Genomic DNA, 19,272 nt, shown 5'->3' with positions numbered 1-19,272 from the left:
ACATATTAGAAGAAAGCATAAAGGATGAACACAGATGTGTACACTGCTGACTCCTGTGTTGTAATGGGAGGGTGCTTGCGAGATTTTCAGGGTTTTTGGCAAACTCATGTTAGAGCGAGGGTGGGGATAAGCCGCTGCCTGCAAAATTCAGGCCGCGCCCCCCCACCCTTTCTACGCCACTGTGCACAGCTAGAAACGCCTCTCACCTCAGTATTATTCTTCGGAGTTAAATTATATGAATACCGGCCAAGTGACCAACTTCCTGATAACCTGGCATTCTCAAGAGCACTGAAATGTCTTTATTGGGAAGAATGAGCCTTGAGGATAGCCCGAGAAGATTGAGGCCTGTTTCAAAACACTATCTCTGGATTCTGCCACAGGGCGCCTGCTTAAGAGGAGTAATGAATGCCTAAAGCTTCTCATGATCTTTTCAATTTGTTGTATTTCTATTTCAGGACCTGTGTGGTGGTTATCCTAGAACACAGTGTGCTCTTCTACTCGATGACCATGAGTGCACTTCCATAGAAAGGGATTACCAGTGCCACACTCATGGGCTCATTTCTGTGTGTTAATCATCAGTTGGAGTAACAGCTGTGCCTCCTTGGTGACAAATTGTATGTCTTCTTTGTCTGAAGATAGATTTCATCACACCTGAATCCAGAATGTATACTGGACAAGACTGACAGGAAAAGCATACTGGAGAAAACTCCAGCCCTTCAGAGGAAGAAAACTAGAGATTAGAAAAACACTTAGAAAGACAGGCAAGAGGACTGGCAGATGACAAGTGGAGAATGAAAAAGGAAATGGGTACCAAAAGAAAGCTATGTAAGCGAGCAACCAGCCTCCAGTGTTGTTCTATGTCAACTATTCTTCTTTATCTACTTATCAGGATCCAAAAGGCTTAACCTGGAAAAGGAATTCAGAGAAAGCAAGTAGTATTTTCTAGCCATATATGGTTGGCAAAAATGAATTCCAATTAGGGAGAAAAAAATCCCATCCGAATGTAAAACCTGAAAGTATTATCAAAAGATATAATGATCTGGAACAGAACTCTTGCTTTCCATTCAGAGTTCAATGGTATTCTGCTTAGGGGAATTTGTTCCAATCGTTTCTCGAGAACTCTGATGGAGCTGGCAGGCTGACTACACAAACCATTCATGTTTCCTGGAAGAATCTCCTCTGCAGCGACCAACATAGAAGATAGGTGGATGTGCAAGAACTGCCATTCCAGTTGGCGAGACAAGCTGCTATGCTGCCACGTTCTGCAAGGAGGTGATACACATTGAACATAGACTCGATTGCAGAACCTACTTGGCAGAAAGAAGGGAATAGGACTCCAAGGAGCCTTACATGTGTTGGTTCTGTATGGTAAAGGTCATTGATCACAAACCGATCAATGTCAGGTCTGGAAGTACATCTTGCCTTTCTATGCTTCAAGCCAGTCAGGCTGATGAGGAGTGAAACCCCGAAACCGGTCCCAGGATGCTTGCTTCCGGTTCAGGGAGGACCTGGCCTGGAAGTATGGGATGGACTGTTCCCATGGGAAACAGGGTCAAGACTGATTTGCATATGGCTGGGTCTAAACTAGATATTTACATCAAGGGGTGGTGAGGGACAGAGTCTCTGAATTAAGCAGAATACTCTCACCCAGTCAAGAGATCAGGGCTAGATCCAACACCGTTTTTTAGCTCATTGCACCATCCCAGTTTTCAGAACCTGGCTGTATGCAAATTAGTCTGTCCCTGGCCCAGTGCATCATGGGAACAGGGCAGACCAGACTACAAAAGCCAATTCTTACACTGGGTCTAAACTAGATGGCATGGGGGCAAAAAACGAATGGATTTGGGAACAGATCATTGTACTGGGGTGAATGTTTGACATTGTTCAACATTCTGTCCATCAATTGTTCTTTTTGCCTATGCTTTCTGGCCTGGCCAAACACTCCATTCTATCATCTGTTGGTCTAAAAAGGGCATTTAAAGCTGACAAGAAGGACTAAGCATGATACATTATATTATTATTTAGCTTGCTAACCACCAATTAAACTCTGCATGTGTTTCCTTCAAAGCAGCTTCAACTCTTTGAGTGGCCTACTTGGATGCTATTGATGGTCTGCTTTGTAGGTTGGTTAGTTGAAAATGTATCTGAATGGACTCGCCTTAAACCAAGGTGTAATGAAGTAATTAGGCACCCAAAGTAGTTACTCCAAGCTGTAGGTTTATTGATCACAGCTGTAGCAGTCTCCAGTAACAGAGTTTCATGGAATCCTTCAGACAGTCAAGTCATTACACATTCTAGATTCAAGTGACCACAGGTGGTGATGTAATATAACCAGATCACCACAACATCTCTCTTCTTAACACAAGAACAAGTAACTTAAACAAGATAAATAATTATATATATGAATACATATAAACAATGAAATTTCACCTAACATAAAAATCCAATACCTTAAGAAAGGACACATTCAATTTAACATTCAATTTGCGACATTAATCAAGAAACCTTAAAGATCTGACTATATTACGTCTACCGGTTCGACGTCCAGATAGAGGATATGATTTACATTTTGATTCTGCAACGTGGATATCAGGAGAGGAAACAGCAGGAGGAACAGTATATGAAAATGTCTTTGAAGAAACATTAGAACCATGAGAAGGAGTATCGTGATCAGTTAAAGAGACATCATGACCGTGAACCCTGACCACTCTTCCCTTATTCCACCATTCCTTTCTACTAGTTTTGACAGCATTTTTTGTCACCACCTCAATCCTAACCGGAGGTTTGAATTTTGACAACCCTTTCGGAACATGATTAGGATCCTTAATTCGGACCCAGTCACCTACTTTTAATTTATTCTCCACAGGTTTTACTCTGTGGATAGAGTCATAGTGGTTTTTCATTTTATTTTGGAATTCTTCCACCTTAGGTCTTATAACCCTGTCCATGTTTGACATTAGATCACTTTTATGTTGACATTCTCTCAACCAAGCTGGACATAATCTTGAGGCAGGTGGCCTTCCTCGTAATACCTCAAATGGTGAGATACCTGTAACCACATTTGGACAGCATCTATGAGACCACAACATCTCTTCAACTGATTTAGAGATATCAAATTTGTTTTGTATTCCCCATTGTATGCATTCAACTAAAGTGCGATTCATTTTCTCAACCACACCATTGGCCTGAGGATGATAAAGAGCCACACATTTATGCTTAATTGCATTATTGTCCAGAAAACTCCTCATCTCTTTAGATATGAACTGGACACCATTGTCCAAAACTATTTCTTTAGGAATTCCCTCTCTTATAAATAAATTCTTCAAAAACTTGATGACACTGAAAGTATTGGGCTCTTCTACAAACTTAACCTCCCACCATTTGCTGTAATAATCAACTACTAGAATAGCAAACCTTAGTTTCCTTGGGAGTGTACCAAAAGGGCTACAAATTTCCATATAACATAAAGGAACTGCTTCAGTTTTTAACCCCTTGTCACTTGTTGCACAGACAACGCAATTACGCACACTAGCAATAATAGCAGAATCAATTGCTGGCCACCAATAACTATCCCTAAATTTTCTCTTAGTTATAGTTTGACCCAAATGTCCCTCATGACCGTACATGATAATTCTCTCTCTCAATGAAACGGGAGGAATGAATTTGTCTCCACGTACTAACATGCCTTTACTTTCAATAGACAACTCATCAGCAATCTTGAAATAAGGTTGAAGATTTTCAGGAAGTGTTTTCTCTTTAGGCCAACCGGACATAAAATACTCTCTCACATCCTCCAACTCCCTATCTTTCGAAGATTCAGAAAACCACTCTTGTTCACTGAAGGTTGTATCATGCCAAATATCAACACTTGCAATCAAACATTCCTCATCATTTTCTTCGCTATTTTCTTGATAATCTGTGGAACTGATGGGTGAGCGAGAAAGATAGTCAGCCCTTATATTCTTACCACCTGGTATGTACTCAATGGTGAAATTACACTATAACAATTTAGAACTCAAACGTGCAATTCTTGGGGTATGATCTTTTATGTTAGTTCCACTCAAAATGCTGACTAGAGGTTTGTGGTCAGTCTTTAGCACAAACTTTTTCCCCCAAATGAAGCACTTAAATCTTTCAACGGCCCAGCAGCAACTCAACAGTTCCTTTTCAATAACTGAAAAGATTTTCTCATTTGCTCTTAAAGCTCTCGAAGCAAACCCAATGGTTGCTTCATTTTTTCCTTTCATTTGAGCAATTGTAGCACCAAGGCTCCCATTACACGCATCCACGGTAATAATGCACTCCTTGGATGGATCAAATGGTGCAAGAACACCGGCGGATATGATTTCTCTTTTTAGCTCATCAAACTCCTCCTGACAATTTTTTTTCCCCAAACAAATTTTTTGTCTTTCTTCATCAACTCTCTTAACGTCACTGTCTTTGCAGAAAAATTATGAATAAACTTTGAATAGAATTCGCACAGTCCTAAAAACGAAGTGACATTCTCTTTAGTTTTAGGGATGGGAGCCTTAGATATAGCATCAATTAAACCTGGTCTTGGTTCAACCCCTTGTTTTGAGATCACATGACTTAGTTATTCGATTGAATCCTTTGTAAATTCACACTTTTCACGGTTTGCAACAACCCCAAATTTTTCCAATCTCTCTAAAACATCAATCATTCCTTTGTCATGAATAGATTGACTTTCACCTGCAACTAAAATATCATCTTGGTATGTAACCACCCCATTGACTCCTTCCAAAACCTTCTCCAAAACACGTTGGAAGACAGATGCCGCTGATGACAGTCCAAAAGGCATCCGTTTAAATTGGAATGAGCCCATAGGTGATACAAATGCAGTAAGATGTCTTGAAGTTTCTTCAAGTACAACTTGATGATATGCAGATGCTAGGTCAATTTTTGAGAAAATACTAGCACCTGAAAATGTAGTGATGATGTCATCAATCCTGGGTAACGGGTGTGAGTCTACCCAAATTACTTTGTTCAAGCTCCTTAAGTCAATGCATACTCTCAATTTTCCGTTTTTTTTTCTTGCAATAACAAGTGGACTTAACCATAACGAGGATTCTATTGGTTCAATCACTCCATCTTCACACATTTTTTAAGAATATCTCCTAGGTCTTTACGAACACTGAAAGGTACATTTCTCAACTTGTGTTTAACTGGTGTCGCACTATCTTGCACTTTAATTTTGTGTTTGAATCCTTTTATCTTTCCCAATTTCTCTTCAAACACCTTCGGGAACTTTTGAAACCATTTACTGTTGTTGTCATGTTTCTCAAAACTATCACTGTTCTCATTTTTTTAACAATATCCCCACATTCATTATCATCTGTTACCAAAGACACCTGTACTTTTCTCCCAGGTCTGAGTGTCATGCCGAAGAAACCCTGATGATACCACCCCAGTATATTTAGTACTTTTTAGCAACATAAACCTTTCCAAAAATTGACCGTCCCTTAAATTTTAGTTCAAATTCAAAATATCCAGACAACTCAATTTTTCTTCCATCATATGTGACAGGATTTCTATCTGGAGGAACAAGACTTCGCTTACCCCAAACCTCATCAAACAGTTCATCAGTTATCATCGTCATTCTGGCACCAGAATCTATTAATAACCTCATTTTATTTCCATCAGTTTCAATGAACTCATAGGGGTCTATACAATCAGATTCATCATCCTGAACTACAAAGATCATATCTTTAATGCATCTAGCACATGACTGGTCTTCTTCTGAATGGTCACTTTGATCACCTTCAATGACAGAATTTATTTTATCCTTTGGAGTCTGGAAAAACCTTGGCAAAATGCCCAATTTTGTTACACAATTTACACTTCACACTTCTCGCAGGGCAAGGTCTACCATTAGGGGTATGTTTAGAATTTCCACACCTAAAGCAAATGTTCTTTTGCGTGAAACAATTATTTCTGTTGAAATATGAACTATTTTTGTTGTCTTTTTGTCTAACATTTTTCTTCAAATTATATTTTTCTCTCGTAACTGGATTCTCATTTACTACAGACACACCACTATTTTCTTTTCGAGTGAGTTCTTTACGTGCCTTGCGAGAAACTTCAATCCCTTTTACTATATCAATGGTTTCAGCGAGATTTAGATTCCTCAAAGTGAGTAATTTTTCTTGGACTTTTTCATCAAAGCAATGGACAACAATTTGATCGCGAATAAGCTGATCAGTAAAATTTTCGAACTCACACTCTGCTGCCAGCCTACGTAGAACAGCAACATAAGTAACAATGGATTCATCTTGAGACTGGTGTCTAGTAAAGAACTTGTGTCTATTAACAATTAAGCTAGGATGTACATCAAATTGTTTCTCTAGCTTCTTTACTGCTAATTCAAATTCATCTAAGTCCTCCTGATCCTGTTCAACTACATAAGGTGGCAAATGTTCGTAAATAGATTGCCCTTCAAACCACAAATTGTGTTCTAAAAGAAACCTTTTCCGTTCAGTCCGATATCTATTACCGCCAATTGCCCCTAAATATTTAGTGAAGGCCCTATACCAATTTTGCCAGGGAACTGGAGGATCACCAGGAGTTTGTAAAAATGGGGGAGGAGCACCAACATTCTGCATGTTAGCCATGGCTAGTGTAAATTTTTATCCCATCCTCGTCGCCAAATTGTAATGAAGTAATTAGTCACCCAAAGTAGTTACTCCAAGTTGTAGGTTTATTGAGCACAGCTGTAGCAGTCTCCAGTAACAGAGTTTAATGGAATCCTTCAGACAGTCAAGTCATTACACATTCTAGATTCAACTGACCACAGGTGGTGATGTAATACAACCAGATCACCACACAAGGGCAACATCAATGTCCGAATAAACTTCAGTCTGATCTCTACTGCAGGACACTCCTCCTGTGAAGTAGAGATAGGCTTCTGTTACAAGAAAGAAAAAAATGTCTAATGCCCCAGCAATTTTCTATGCATTAAATGCCTAGAACCTTTCCACTGCTTCTTGACAAACACCTGGAAATGCCATACTGACAACTCTGGGCATCCAACAGCACAGCTTATGGTTATCTCTTGTTAATGTTTATGGAGACTGCAAAGCATTTGAATGTTGCTCTGGGCATTCCTAGTGGGTGATTATCTGCCTCTGGAGTTCCTCTCTGTGTCAGTTGAGACTACCCTGAAAATGTGGAGCTGGGTGGATAAAGTGCTCCTGAATAAAGAAGATTTAAACCCACATTAAAGCTTCAAGATTGGATCTTTACAGTGCCAACGAGTGGCCAAGAGCACCTCAACAACATTCAAGAGCTTACAGGCATTTCTCTTTAAAGGGGTGAGTGACTTTTGTGTCCTTATCCTTTATGCAAGCCTGCACCACCTTTGTCAGCGCCATAAAGACTCAGTGCATGGAGGATTGTTCTACCTGCTCATTTAAAACATGCATTTATTCATGTTTTTTGCTACAACTGTAGCAGCTTCACGCACCCTCTTCGACCTATTGTTGGAAGATCAATCACAGTCTTAGGCACACTGCGGCATATAGCCACTTTCTCAGTGTATTCTATGCACTTTCTAGAGTATTTCAGGCCAATTTCAATGACTAAGGTGCATTTCCAAGTTTGAATTTCATATTACGTTGTTGGTGCCGCGAGCTGCGCTTGGGCGCTCCCACACTCTCCGACCCCTACTATGATGTCTCAGTGCTCCAGCACTCGCTACAATCCCTCATCAGAGCTGCATGTCTTCGCTCACCATGCACCAAATCTCAAAAATGGCCCGCTTACACTGCTGCTGCCTAGTTGAGGATACAGAAGAGATCTCCAGTGCAGAGCACTGACAACATTTTTGGCAGTGACCTTATCCCAGCACAGCAGATTTTGCTAGCGGGATACTTACACTGCTACTGGCCGCAGTTGGAGTACATAGCGGAGCTCTGCAGGGAAAATTGCTTCACAGGATTTTCGACAGGCTCTTCATCACCATCCACTTCGTCCACCAGGGAGTGTCTGCTAGGCTGCTGACCATGATTCCAAAATCTCACCTCCTCAGTTCCTCCAGTATTCTCAGTGCTTAACATCTAGATCGCCAACCTTTCTGTCTTTGAGGATATCCCTAAAATTCAGAATGTTGTTGCTCACCCGTTTTTTCTCACCTCACTGGGAGACCCACCTATTAAGTGGTCTAAATGATAAAAAACGTTTGGGCATTACGCCAAAGTATGTGGCTCGAATCTCCCCTCTTCAGAGGAAAACTTCTCTTTTAATGCACTGTTTAGGATGTGCGGGACAGGTCATTTTTTAAAGGTTTTCCAGAATTGGAGGATGAAGACTTAAATGACTTTGACACTTGCATTAAATATTGGTTCTACACTTTCTTCCAAAAGTCAGTATGGTTCTGGAAAGGTTCACTTCGGAATGAGAGAGCAAAGGTGTGATGAGAGTGTAGAGAAATACATTATTAGTCTGCGAAAATTAGCTTCATCTTGTAGATTTGGGGCTTCTGTGGAGGAGTGCATCAGGTCACTTCATGCTGCAATGCCGCTCTGATAAAGTCAAGCAAGAACTTTGGTTGAAGGATGATCCCACCCTAACTCAAATGATTGCTATAGCAAAAATAATTGTACATTCACTGGCATGTGTGGGAGTACTAGAGAAATATGTCAAACCTCTGGATAGCAAAGGAGATCTGAAAGTTGAGGAGAACAAAAATAAAATGCCTCAACCCGTTCAGACTAGGGTCAAAAGGGTGTGTTACAGGTGTGGAAACATAGGTCATTTTGCTCCTTTAAAAAATGTACAGCTATGATGTTGTTTGCAAACTGTGCAATAAGAAAGGGCTTTTTGCCAAGTGTTTTTGCTCAAACAAAGGGAAGGTGAGGTTTCATCTTTAGATTCGGTTTCTGAGTGTTGAAAATTTCATTTTGACTGTTCCCATTGAGTTAGAAAAAAAAGTATCCCAAAGACATAATGTCAATTGATGGGCTATGCATGGAAGCACTGGTTGACTTGGGGGCTTGGCTCACGCTGGTGTCCAATGAGGCTTTTGACATGAAGTTTAGCGCTAAAGTAGGTTTGAAAGAACGTGATGTTGTCACAGGTGGATATTCGAAGCTGACAATAGGGTATCAACATTTTAAAACCCAGGAAAAAGTGTATGTGCCTGGCAAGGAGACAGTGTGTTGAGCAGGCCACACGAAAAGGATCTGGGTATTCTTTGGATGCCTCATCTCCCATTACAATGAGAGAAGATTACATCCCAGATATACAGAAGACCCATGTACAGAGTCTTGAGATTGTGACCAGTGCTTGAATTTTAAAAGAACACGTTTGTGAATGATTTTCCATAAGTTTTTGAAGAAAAACTGGGGTTTCTCAAAAGGGTATGCCCATCAGATAAGGGTGAAAGATGACTCCATTACCGCCACTTGTAAAGTTAGATCTATACCCATTTCCATGAGGAAACCATAAAGAAGGAGTTGGAGAGCGTCTATGTGATGAAAGGGTCATAGAGTTGGTGGAAAGCTCTAAATGGTGGCTCCGATTGTAGTAGCAGGCAAACAATCAGGAGAGACCAGATTGTACATGGATCTGAGGGTCTTGAATAAGTGTGTTGTGATTGACCACTTTCCTCTGCCCAATATTAATGAGATGGTGGCTTTATTGCATGGAGGGCAATTTTTCACCCCTTCAGATCAGATGGCTGCATACCACCAGATAAGGTTTCCATCCAGACTCGAATGATCTCACTAATTTCATTACTCCTTTTGGCACATACCGGTATGCATGCATGCCTTTCGGTCTATTGTCAGCTGCAACTGTATTTCAGAGAATAATGTATATGTTATTTAGTAGGATGGAAAGTGTGGAGTGTTTACAGGGTGACATATTGATTTTTGGGGAAACGTTGGAAACACATGAATTGAGAGGTAGGCAGGTTTTGAATGTGTTGAAGAAAAATAGTTTGATTCTCAAACTCAGTAAGTGCAAGATTGGTAGGCAAGAAATTGAGCACTTAGGACTCAGTATAAAGAGTGATGGAAATTGTCCTATAAGGAACTGGTTTCGAGTATATTATCGTTGTGCAGTCTATCTAAGAATGAGGAGTCAATGCCCTTCTTTAGGATGGTGGAATTTCATGTTAAGTTCATCCCGAATCTAGCATCAAGGACACGCAGGATGAGACAGTTGCTTAAGAAGATAGAATCATTTTTGTGGCGTGAGGAGTGCAAGAGGGAACTTATTGATTCGAAAGGCAGTCTTGAGAGTGCCAATCGATTGCAATGTTTTGATTCCAGCAAGAGGTGTTTTATGATGACTGATGCTAGTGCAGTCGGATTGGGTCCATAGTTGCTTCAAAGTTATTGTGACAAGAGTGATGAGACTGATGAGAATGATTTGCGCACCATAACACATATGTCAAGATCTCCACATGGGGCTAAGTCAAACTACTCTACCATACAGAGGGAGGCTTTGAGTGTGTTCTGGGACATAAAGAAGTTGAGAAACTTTGTGTGAGGAAAGCCATTCACCACATTGACAGATTACAAACGTTTGATGAGGTTTTGTCCAGAAAGGTTCTGGATGCTGTTTCAATGCAGTTAAGTTAAAGGATAGGGGGACTGTAAGGGTAGAGTTTCAAAGTTTGGTATGCAACAAGCTCACTGATTGTTTATCTAGGCTGAGTATAGTCAAAGAGTAGGAAACAACTGATCAGGATGAACAAGTAAAAGTGTTTATGGTCTCTAGAGTTACCATATCTCAAGAAGAATGTAAAGATGCGCTTTGCGAAGATTAGGTTTTACAGAAAGTGTGTGAGTTGATACGAAGTGGATGGATTTTGGGTGGAGTTTGGGTACGAATAAAGATGCTGATTTGGAACACTTTTGGAAAGTGAGACATGAGTTCTCATGGGACAACTGTGTCATTTTGCATGGAACGAGTATAGTGGTGCTGGTATCTCTTAGAGAAAGAGTTATAGGATTAGCACATAAAGGACACCCTGGCAGAAGGAACACCAAAGCAAAAGTTAGACTGGACTATTGGTGGCCTAGAATAGATGTACTTATTGAAAGGTTTGTCAGAGAGTGCTTGGATTGTACCAAGAGTGACAAGGTGCGTAAGGTGAGGTGTACCCTCATGGAATTTAGGGATCTCACAAGTAATCCCAGGGAAGTGGTTGCTTTGGATATTGTGGGACCTTTACGTGACAAGGGACTATGTAGTTACCTTCTGGTTCTCATTGAACAATCTTCTCGTTGGGCTGAAATAGGAGTAGTGGGAGGAACAGAGACCAAGAGAATAATAGATTTCATGATTGAGATTTTTAACAGAGAGGGTTTACCCAAGTAAATTCTGACAGATAATGAACCAATTTGTGTCAGGTTTGAGGGAGAATTTTCTGGTTCAGAAAGGCATGAAATATATTTGTTTTCCTTGTATCACCCTGAAGACAATGGTACTGTGGAAAGACTTAACAGAGTGAGAAGAGATGTTGTGCAATGGGAAAGGTGTGCAGGGAAAGTTGGAAGGAGGCTCTGAAGAAGCTTATATCAACACATAGGTTTTCACCACGTTCAACAAAAGGAAATGTACCATTTGAACTTTTCTGAGGCAGAAAGACCAATACAGAGTTGTCACTGGGATGGATGTGTTGGGGTACAAACAGAAGCCTACAATGGGAATCTGGAAGTGGGTTTCCTAAGGAATTAAAATGTGTGAGGGATTGCATATGTAATTTTGAGATGAGAAAAGCAGTTGCATGTTTTTAGTTCAGTGTGGGGGATATGGCGAAAATTAAATGTCCTGTGAGATCACAAAGGTGGTCAAAGTACTCTTCATTATGAAGAATTTTGAAAGTGTTCCATAATGTAGTCAAAGTGGAGGACAGGAGAATTTGGAACCTATCAGATTTGTGTCTTATAAGGGGAACATGTCTTAATTTGGAATTCAGGATGACACCTTTGCTTAATTAATTGTATCCATCGTTTTTAAAGTTATTATATGTGATTTTTTTTTCTAGTGTTCTATTTTGATTAGGAAGAGGTGTGTGGTAATCTCTTGTCTATGTTTACGCAGACTGCAATTAATTGGAATGTAGCAGTGGGCATTCATAGTGGTTGATTATTTAACTCAGGAGTTCCGCTCTGTGTCAGTTGAGACTACCCTGGGAATGTGGAGCGGTGTGGATTACCTGCTTTTAAATGAAGATATAAACCAACATTAAAGCTTCAAGATTCGATCTTTACACAGCTTCCATGTCAAGGCTCGGGTAGCTCAGGAGGCAAGGTAGTGTACGCATCTGCAGTGGAATATGTGTGATCTCATTGTGCTTTCCTTAGCATTGCACTTGATCAACTGAGAATCACAAATTTTAACATATGAACTTTACCTCAGATTCCAGCAGAACCCTTTGCACACATCACTATCTTTTTAAAAATTGCAGCAGCTCACACCTTAGCCAATGAACTCACATGTATCAGCTGCACTAGGTCAGGAACCCAAAGATCAATAAGAATTCTTCCATGTGACCCTTCAGTAGAGTGTATGCGGCCTGTACTATTTGTCATTGCTTTGCAGGCTGTGCCAAATCAGATAAAAGAGGAACAAGGTGGAGTATGAGGAATTCACAGATGTAATCCAAACAGAAAAGAGTTATCCTCTCTGACCAAGCTGCTAAGCTGCCATCACAGTATGTCACATTTGACACATGTGCATAAATGTATTCCTGAAATTTCTATCTTGGATTCATACCTGTGTGCTTGGGAAAACAGATTCCTGGTTTAAATCACATTTTTCAATCACCTGGGGTCCTCAGAATAGGCAGCAGGCCAAAGTCCTGCACAAGCAGCAGCGGAATTCGGGAAAAGTAAAAATCCAGTGTACTGCCTATTATCCCATCGAGAACGGTTGGTAGCCAGGAACTGAAAAGTGCCTTTTGATTTTAAAGTGAAATAAAGTCTTTAGTTTATCTGAGTGCAATAAAGAGAAATTGGACAACAAAAAAGAAGTAGGTGTACTGAGCTCCACAGAACTTTTTTCCACCTTCATATAATAAAAATGATTTTAAATAATTCTTTTGTCGCGTTACTTCCCTTCTTTCACCACATTAGAGACGTTTTCCCCCTCACGACAAGGACCCTAGACAACTAAAATAGTGTGCCTCAGAATGCAACTTGAATGTTGTTCCCTTCTTATTTCACCTAAGCTTTATTTAATGGTGCATATTTACTAGATTTCATTATCAGCATTTAGGGAATTGACAACACGTTTGAAAATAACTGAATGCTTCTTGTCTATAGAAATAGGTTGTATGTCAATACAACGTGGTGTTTACACTGCACTACCATTACAACGCTGGTTTTACAACGCAAGTCGTTACCACGACTTGCGCTGTAGGGTGCTGGACTTAGGAATAGTAAGATTTACTATTCCAACACCAGCCCACGTACAGTAGGGAAGGTGGTGGAATAGTAAATCTACTATTCCTTAGCCTAGAGCGCCCTCCAGCGCAAGTCGTGGTAACGACTTGCGTTGTAAAACCAGTGTTGTAATAGTAGTGCGGTGTAAACACCGCGTCGTAATGGATGTTCCGCATAGAAATATATTATTCAACTCTTTACTAAGCAAGGAGGTAGTCACTTACCTAATAATTTCCTTAGAATCTTTGGCTGTCTTTGTGGTGGCAGATGGATGAAGAAGTAGTATATTGGTGCCCCTGAAAGAATGCCAGCTAACCCCACCATAGAATCAGCAGTATCGCTGTACAGTGGAACCACAACCAGGCACACGCTGCAGATACAGTACACAACTGGGAAACAGAGATTCAGCTGAAAATGAAACATTATAAGTTCATAACTCAACAGGTAAACATGGCTCATCATCTGCAAAGAGCACAGGGAACAGGCTTAAGGCGTTTACAAAATGCTGGAATCCACAGCTTCAGTTTCACTCTTGAAGCAGCAATTAGATTTTCTTAAATTTTGGAGAAGACATTGCACATTCCTGAAAACATTCTGGGAATAAATGACTTCCAAGACCTGAACAAAATGAAGCCAAATGCCTGATTAGATCTTTGCGGACAGTTACTCTATCACAGCGGTGACAGATATCCCGTCTGCTGAAATATAAACCCTATTATATTCTATGGGGTTTACATTATGGAGGACAGGATATCCGTCACAGTTGAGATGAAGTAACTCGTCCGCCAAGATCTAATCCAGGCTCTAAGTGACGTCCCAGGCCTGCTCCAGATTTCAGTTCTAAAAGTAAAATTGGAAAAAATGAAAGGAAGGACAGTCCACTGAATTTTAAGAGTCACAGTGTATGCACAGGAAATAAACGTAGAAAGAGAGATAATGAAGTGGAAAATACTGCCATTTGCCCGTCTGAGAATGCTGCAGTATCTAGAGGGGCTTCTTTGCCTCAGAACCAGGCCAAGCCAGCGTTGGAACCTCACAAACAAGCAGAACACATTGATAGAAAATGATTTATTAATTGGGGTGGATGGCAGCCCATCACAAATAATAAAGGCATTATTCTTGTTAGGTCTAGTAAAGGTTTCGGTCATTTAAACCTGGTAGTTATGTCAGAGAATGGAAAAGCTTAACTTAAGAAAATATGAAAAGCATTTAGACTATCAAAACTGTTAAAAAGTCAAAAACACAACATAATAAAAAAACAACTTCCAGTTTATAAAAATATAGACTATTTCAATGAACAAAATATCACAAAACCGGAAAAAAATCCAATAAGGGAAACTAGAGATATGAAATTTAAAGTTTTAAATAAAAAATAGGACAAAACATTGCAAAGTAACCACTGTGAGCAATTGGTCACATTAGACCAGGGGCACGGATAAGATTTGAGGCTGACCACAATGTAGCGCTTATCAGATACAAGGACCGGATTCGTACCATTGCAAAGGTTACCTCCTGAAGTTGTTAGCCTTCAGTGAAAGCAGCAGTGGATTGGTGCTGAGACAAGGGGCTCAACGTTGATGGATTCCAGTGTTGAGATGTTCCTTAGGTGAAACCGTTGGCCTAGGCAGGAGACGCTCTGGCAGAAGAAGTGCAAGTTGTCATTCCTTAGAGGTCTTCGGAGTTGAATGGGTCTCCTTCGATGGTGGCGCCACAGATTGGAGTGGGCTGGGTTCTTCCACGGGTGAGCACTGGCACTTTTAATCGTACTGGGCTCTGTTTTTGTGCTCTTTTCCTATTTGTGCCATGCCCTGGCAATACAGACTGGTGGGCAGGCCTAAAAAACAGGGTTCCACATGGCTACATGAACCACGCGTAACACTTCCCTCATGAAACCGAAATCTGAAAAGTAACCGGAAGAGAAGGGCCCAGGAAGTTTAGGAAAAAAAAAACAGGCCCTTCATTCTTCCATTCTCTGCTCGACTCATGCAATGTGGCTACAGTCATTCTGGGTCCTCCTGCAGCAGCCTGGCGTTATTTCCTATGGATCCAACCTTTCTTTTGATGCTGGATGTGGTGTTGATGTCCACTCAATGCGGCAAGTACATATAGACCATCTCTCACTCACTGGTTTTCACTTACATCCAGATCGAGGATGGTGCCGCGTGAATACTGAGCTACGGAGGACTGTTCTCTCTTGTTGACGGTGGACTCGCCAGTACACAGTCTCCGCTGCAGATAACTCATCATTGTGCTCATATATGTCAGAAGATGACACCAATCCTCCCACATGCCTGATGTTTGATTTATTCGTTTTTATAGAATCCCTTGGTCACATTGAAAAAAGGAAAAAACAATACTTTCGCACATGTGATTGATCTACAGTACCTTAGAGTATCCTTTATTCGCAACCATCCAGATCTGCTCAGCGAGAGCGGTGAAAGATTGGAATATTAGTTACCTACTTCTCACCCTGAATGAGCCTAAGTATACACAGATTCTAACAGACATCACAAAGGGCTCTTTTTGATGATTTGTTGCAGACTTGATAGGATTATAAATAAGGTGTCATTTTTTCGCATAAATATGGCTTTCTGATGAAGGCACCCAGCCGAAACGCGCGTAGGAACGAATTTCTGAGCCATACTAAAAACTGTACCTTAAGATATGATATTTATGTGTATTAAGGATTTGAACAATCAAATGATTTTTTGTTTTTTTGAATATCTTGATGCAAAGAAACTGCATTGCGATTGTCAACACTACTACGTGACACCTATGGATGAATTTATTGAAATTGTCAATTGTTTTGTGATCATTTTTGTATTTATTGCACAAATATATTTATAAAAGAACTAATAAAAAGTTATCAAAAAATATATGGTTGATACAGACACATTTTATGACATGTATCCAATGTATAGCATTTATGCCTAGGTCCACTGTCAAGTTATCTGTTCCTAAAATGATGATATTTACTACCCAGATAATTTCCCTGATTTAATTTAGGAACCTGCTTCAGGGGTACCCCTTTCTTTTCATACGTTGATGGAAACCGGACCAGAATCCTCTCCTGGACAGACAATGTGGCAGATTAAGTTTATTAACGGGAGGCACTTGGATGAGACTGACCTAGTTAATGTAAAGCTTTCACGAATGCAAAACCACCCCGCAGGTGGGCACAGCAAAGGACGGGAAGGTGTGCATTCAGTGGCATAACGAGGGACTCAAGAACATTTACAGCACACACACTCTTCAGTTGCATACAAACTTGTGTAGTGCCGTCTCTTGCACCAGTATGTGTGCCAGGGCAGTGGAGACAATGTGCATATATGGCACTTCTGTCCTTTTCCTGAGAAAGGCTATGCTTCTGTCTATCAGTGCACAGCCAGGAATGCGGCCGAGAGGCTCAGCAGGGCAGACCGCCACCAATTTAGGGCCTAGGGGGCTGTACTCCCTGTTTGGAGAACATCCCTTCAGGTCATGATGTAGCACATACAGTCTTGTCCTTCACCACCATAGAGTCTCCCTGTCATTACAGCACAACACATCAGACTCTGTACCTCTGTGCACCTTGCAGTGGCGGGATATGAATGATGTTCCGCCCCAGAGGAGGGGATGAGAATCTCCCATATATGAAAATTATTCATTAGCCTTGCAAGAATGGCCCTCCCCAGACCCGTCCTGCACTGCAAGGCCTGACTGGACCTGTTGTTAAGCCCCTGGCACCTCGCGCAAACCAACAAAAACTTTCCTATTTGAGATCCTTTTTTACGACGAGCAAGATTTACAATTTTTATGGAATCGATACTTACCTTTGACTGATTGTGCCTATTGTAATCTACATATTACATCATTTACTTGCTGTATATTTTCGATCCCGTTCTTCTTGAGTATAAATAAAGTGAATTCTCGTTCTAGTCTTGTGCTCAAGAGTGATTCCGACAGTCACATATTTCCTGGATCTCTGTCTAACTAGACAACATTTTAAAATATCTATAGCTGCGTACTCTGCAGAGGCCTTGAAACAGATTAGGAAGACACCTAGGGGTGAGTGTGATACTAGTTCAACATTACTTATTACCTCCACCGCGCCCCTCTTATTCATGTCTAAAGTTGAAATATAGTGATCCTCAACCTAGGCCCTCATTCCGAGAGACTGATTATTTGAGCAGGTAATACAGCTCCCATTTAAAACTAATACTGCAGGCTGAAGTGTTTACCAGGTGCAGTAACGCCTCCCCATACCAGCACTTAAGAAAAGGAAGTAATGAGGGGCTATTATATGCTTTATCATATTAGTAGATGCGATACTCAAAATATTTGCATTTGATCATGCCCAGGTTCTGTTAGGTACAAAAGGGGGTGGTGATGGACGGAGCATCTGAACCAATCAAACACTCACACCCAGTCAAAAGATCTGGGTTTGATCCATCACCGTTCTTTAGCCCACTCTGCCACCCCAGTTCAGACATGGCTATATGCAAATCAGTCTGACCCTGTGCCTCATGGGAACAGTCCAGCCCGAACTGCCAAGCCATGCCTTCCCTGGACCGGAAACAAGCTTCCGAGGACCGGTTTCTGGCATTCCAGCCGTCTTCAGCCCGGCTTGCTTGAATCCAGTGGCAAAGTGAGCAAGGGACTCATGTCTGAGCATACCCTGCCACACTTATGGCGGCCAAAGCGGTACAAAAGGGGGTGGTGATGGACGGAGCATCTGAACCAATCAAACACTCACACCCAGTCAAAAGATCTGGGTTTGATCCATCACCGTTCTTTAGCCCACTCTGCCACCCCAGTTCAGACATGGCTATATGCAAATCAGTCTGACCCTGTGCCTCATGGGAACAGTCCAGCCGGTCCAGGGAAGGCATGGCTTGGCAGTTCCGGCTGGACTGTTCCCATGAGGCACAGGGTCAGACTGATTTGCATATAGCCATGTCTGAACTGGGGTGGCAGAGTGGGCTAAAGAACAGTGATGGATCAAACCCAGATCTTTTGACTGGGTGTGAGTGTTTTATTGGTTCAGATGCTCCGTCCATCACCACCCCCTTTTGTACCGCTTTGGCCGCCATAAGTGTGGCAGGGTATGCTCAGACGTGAGTCCCTTGCTCACTTTGCCACTGGATTCAAGCAAGCCGGGCTGAAGATGGCTGGAATGCCAGAAACCGGTGCTCGGAAGCTTGGTTCCGGTCCAGGGAAGGCATGGCTTGACAGTTCGGGCTGGACTGTTCCCATGAGGCACAGGGTCAGACTGATTTGCATATAGCCATGTCTGAACTGGGGTGGCAGAGTGGGCTAAAGAACGGTGATGGATCAAACCCAGATCTTTTGACTGGGTGTGAGTGTTTTATTGGTTCAGATGCTCCGTCCATCACCACCCCCTTTTGTACCGCTTTGGCCGCCATAAGTGTGGCAGGGTATGCTCAGACGTGAGTCCCTTGCTCACTTTGCCACTGGATTCAAGCAAGCCGGGCTGAAGATGGCTGGAATGCCAGAAACCGGTGCTCGGAAGCTTGGTTCCGGTCCAGGGAAGGCATGGCTTGACAGTTCGGGCTGGACTGTTCCCATGAGGCACAGGGTCAGACTGATTTGCATATAGCCATGTCTGAACTGGGGTGGCAGAGTGGGCTAAAGAACGGTGATGGATCAAACCCAGATCTTTTGACTGGGTGTGAGTGTTTGATTGGTTCAGATGCTCCGTCCATCACCACCCCCTTTTGTACCACAGGTTCTGTTAGGGTCATACAGGCTTCCTGTGTTCATGGTAAATAAATATAACTTTTTGCATTTAATTTACCTTTGTTACGTGTGACTTTATGCATTTCTTAACCACATAATTCTAGTTCTCAGGATTTAGGGG

General features: G+C 41.5%; 1 protein-coding gene across 2 annotated transcripts in view; it reads right to left on the bottom strand.

Annotated features, from left to right (window-relative positions):
* The window catches only part of LOC144828913 (Y+L amino acid transporter 2-like), a 505,595-nt gene that overhangs the window by 12,108 nt on the left and 474,215 nt on the right, over positions 1-19,272 (bottom strand). Inside the window, exon 9 of one of the 2 annotated variants that reach the window (XM_078687526.1) lies at positions 13,637-13,820. The exons of the other annotated variant lie outside the window; for it this stretch is intronic. Within the exon in view, the coding sequence (XP_078543652.1) occupies positions 13,637-13,820 (184 nt within the window). The remainder of the gene's footprint in view (positions 1-13,636; positions 13,821-19,272) is intronic. 2 annotated transcript variants of the gene reach the window in all.

Source organism: Lissotriton helveticus, chromosome 4_1 (assembly GCF_964261635.1).
Source record: "Lissotriton helveticus chromosome 4_1, aLisHel1.1, whole genome shotgun sequence".
NCBI classification, from domain to species: Eukaryota; Metazoa; Chordata; class Amphibia; order Caudata; family Salamandridae; genus Lissotriton; species Lissotriton helveticus.
Note: the sequence above shows the minus strand (reverse complement) of the source record. Positions and strands in the feature narration are given on the sequence as shown.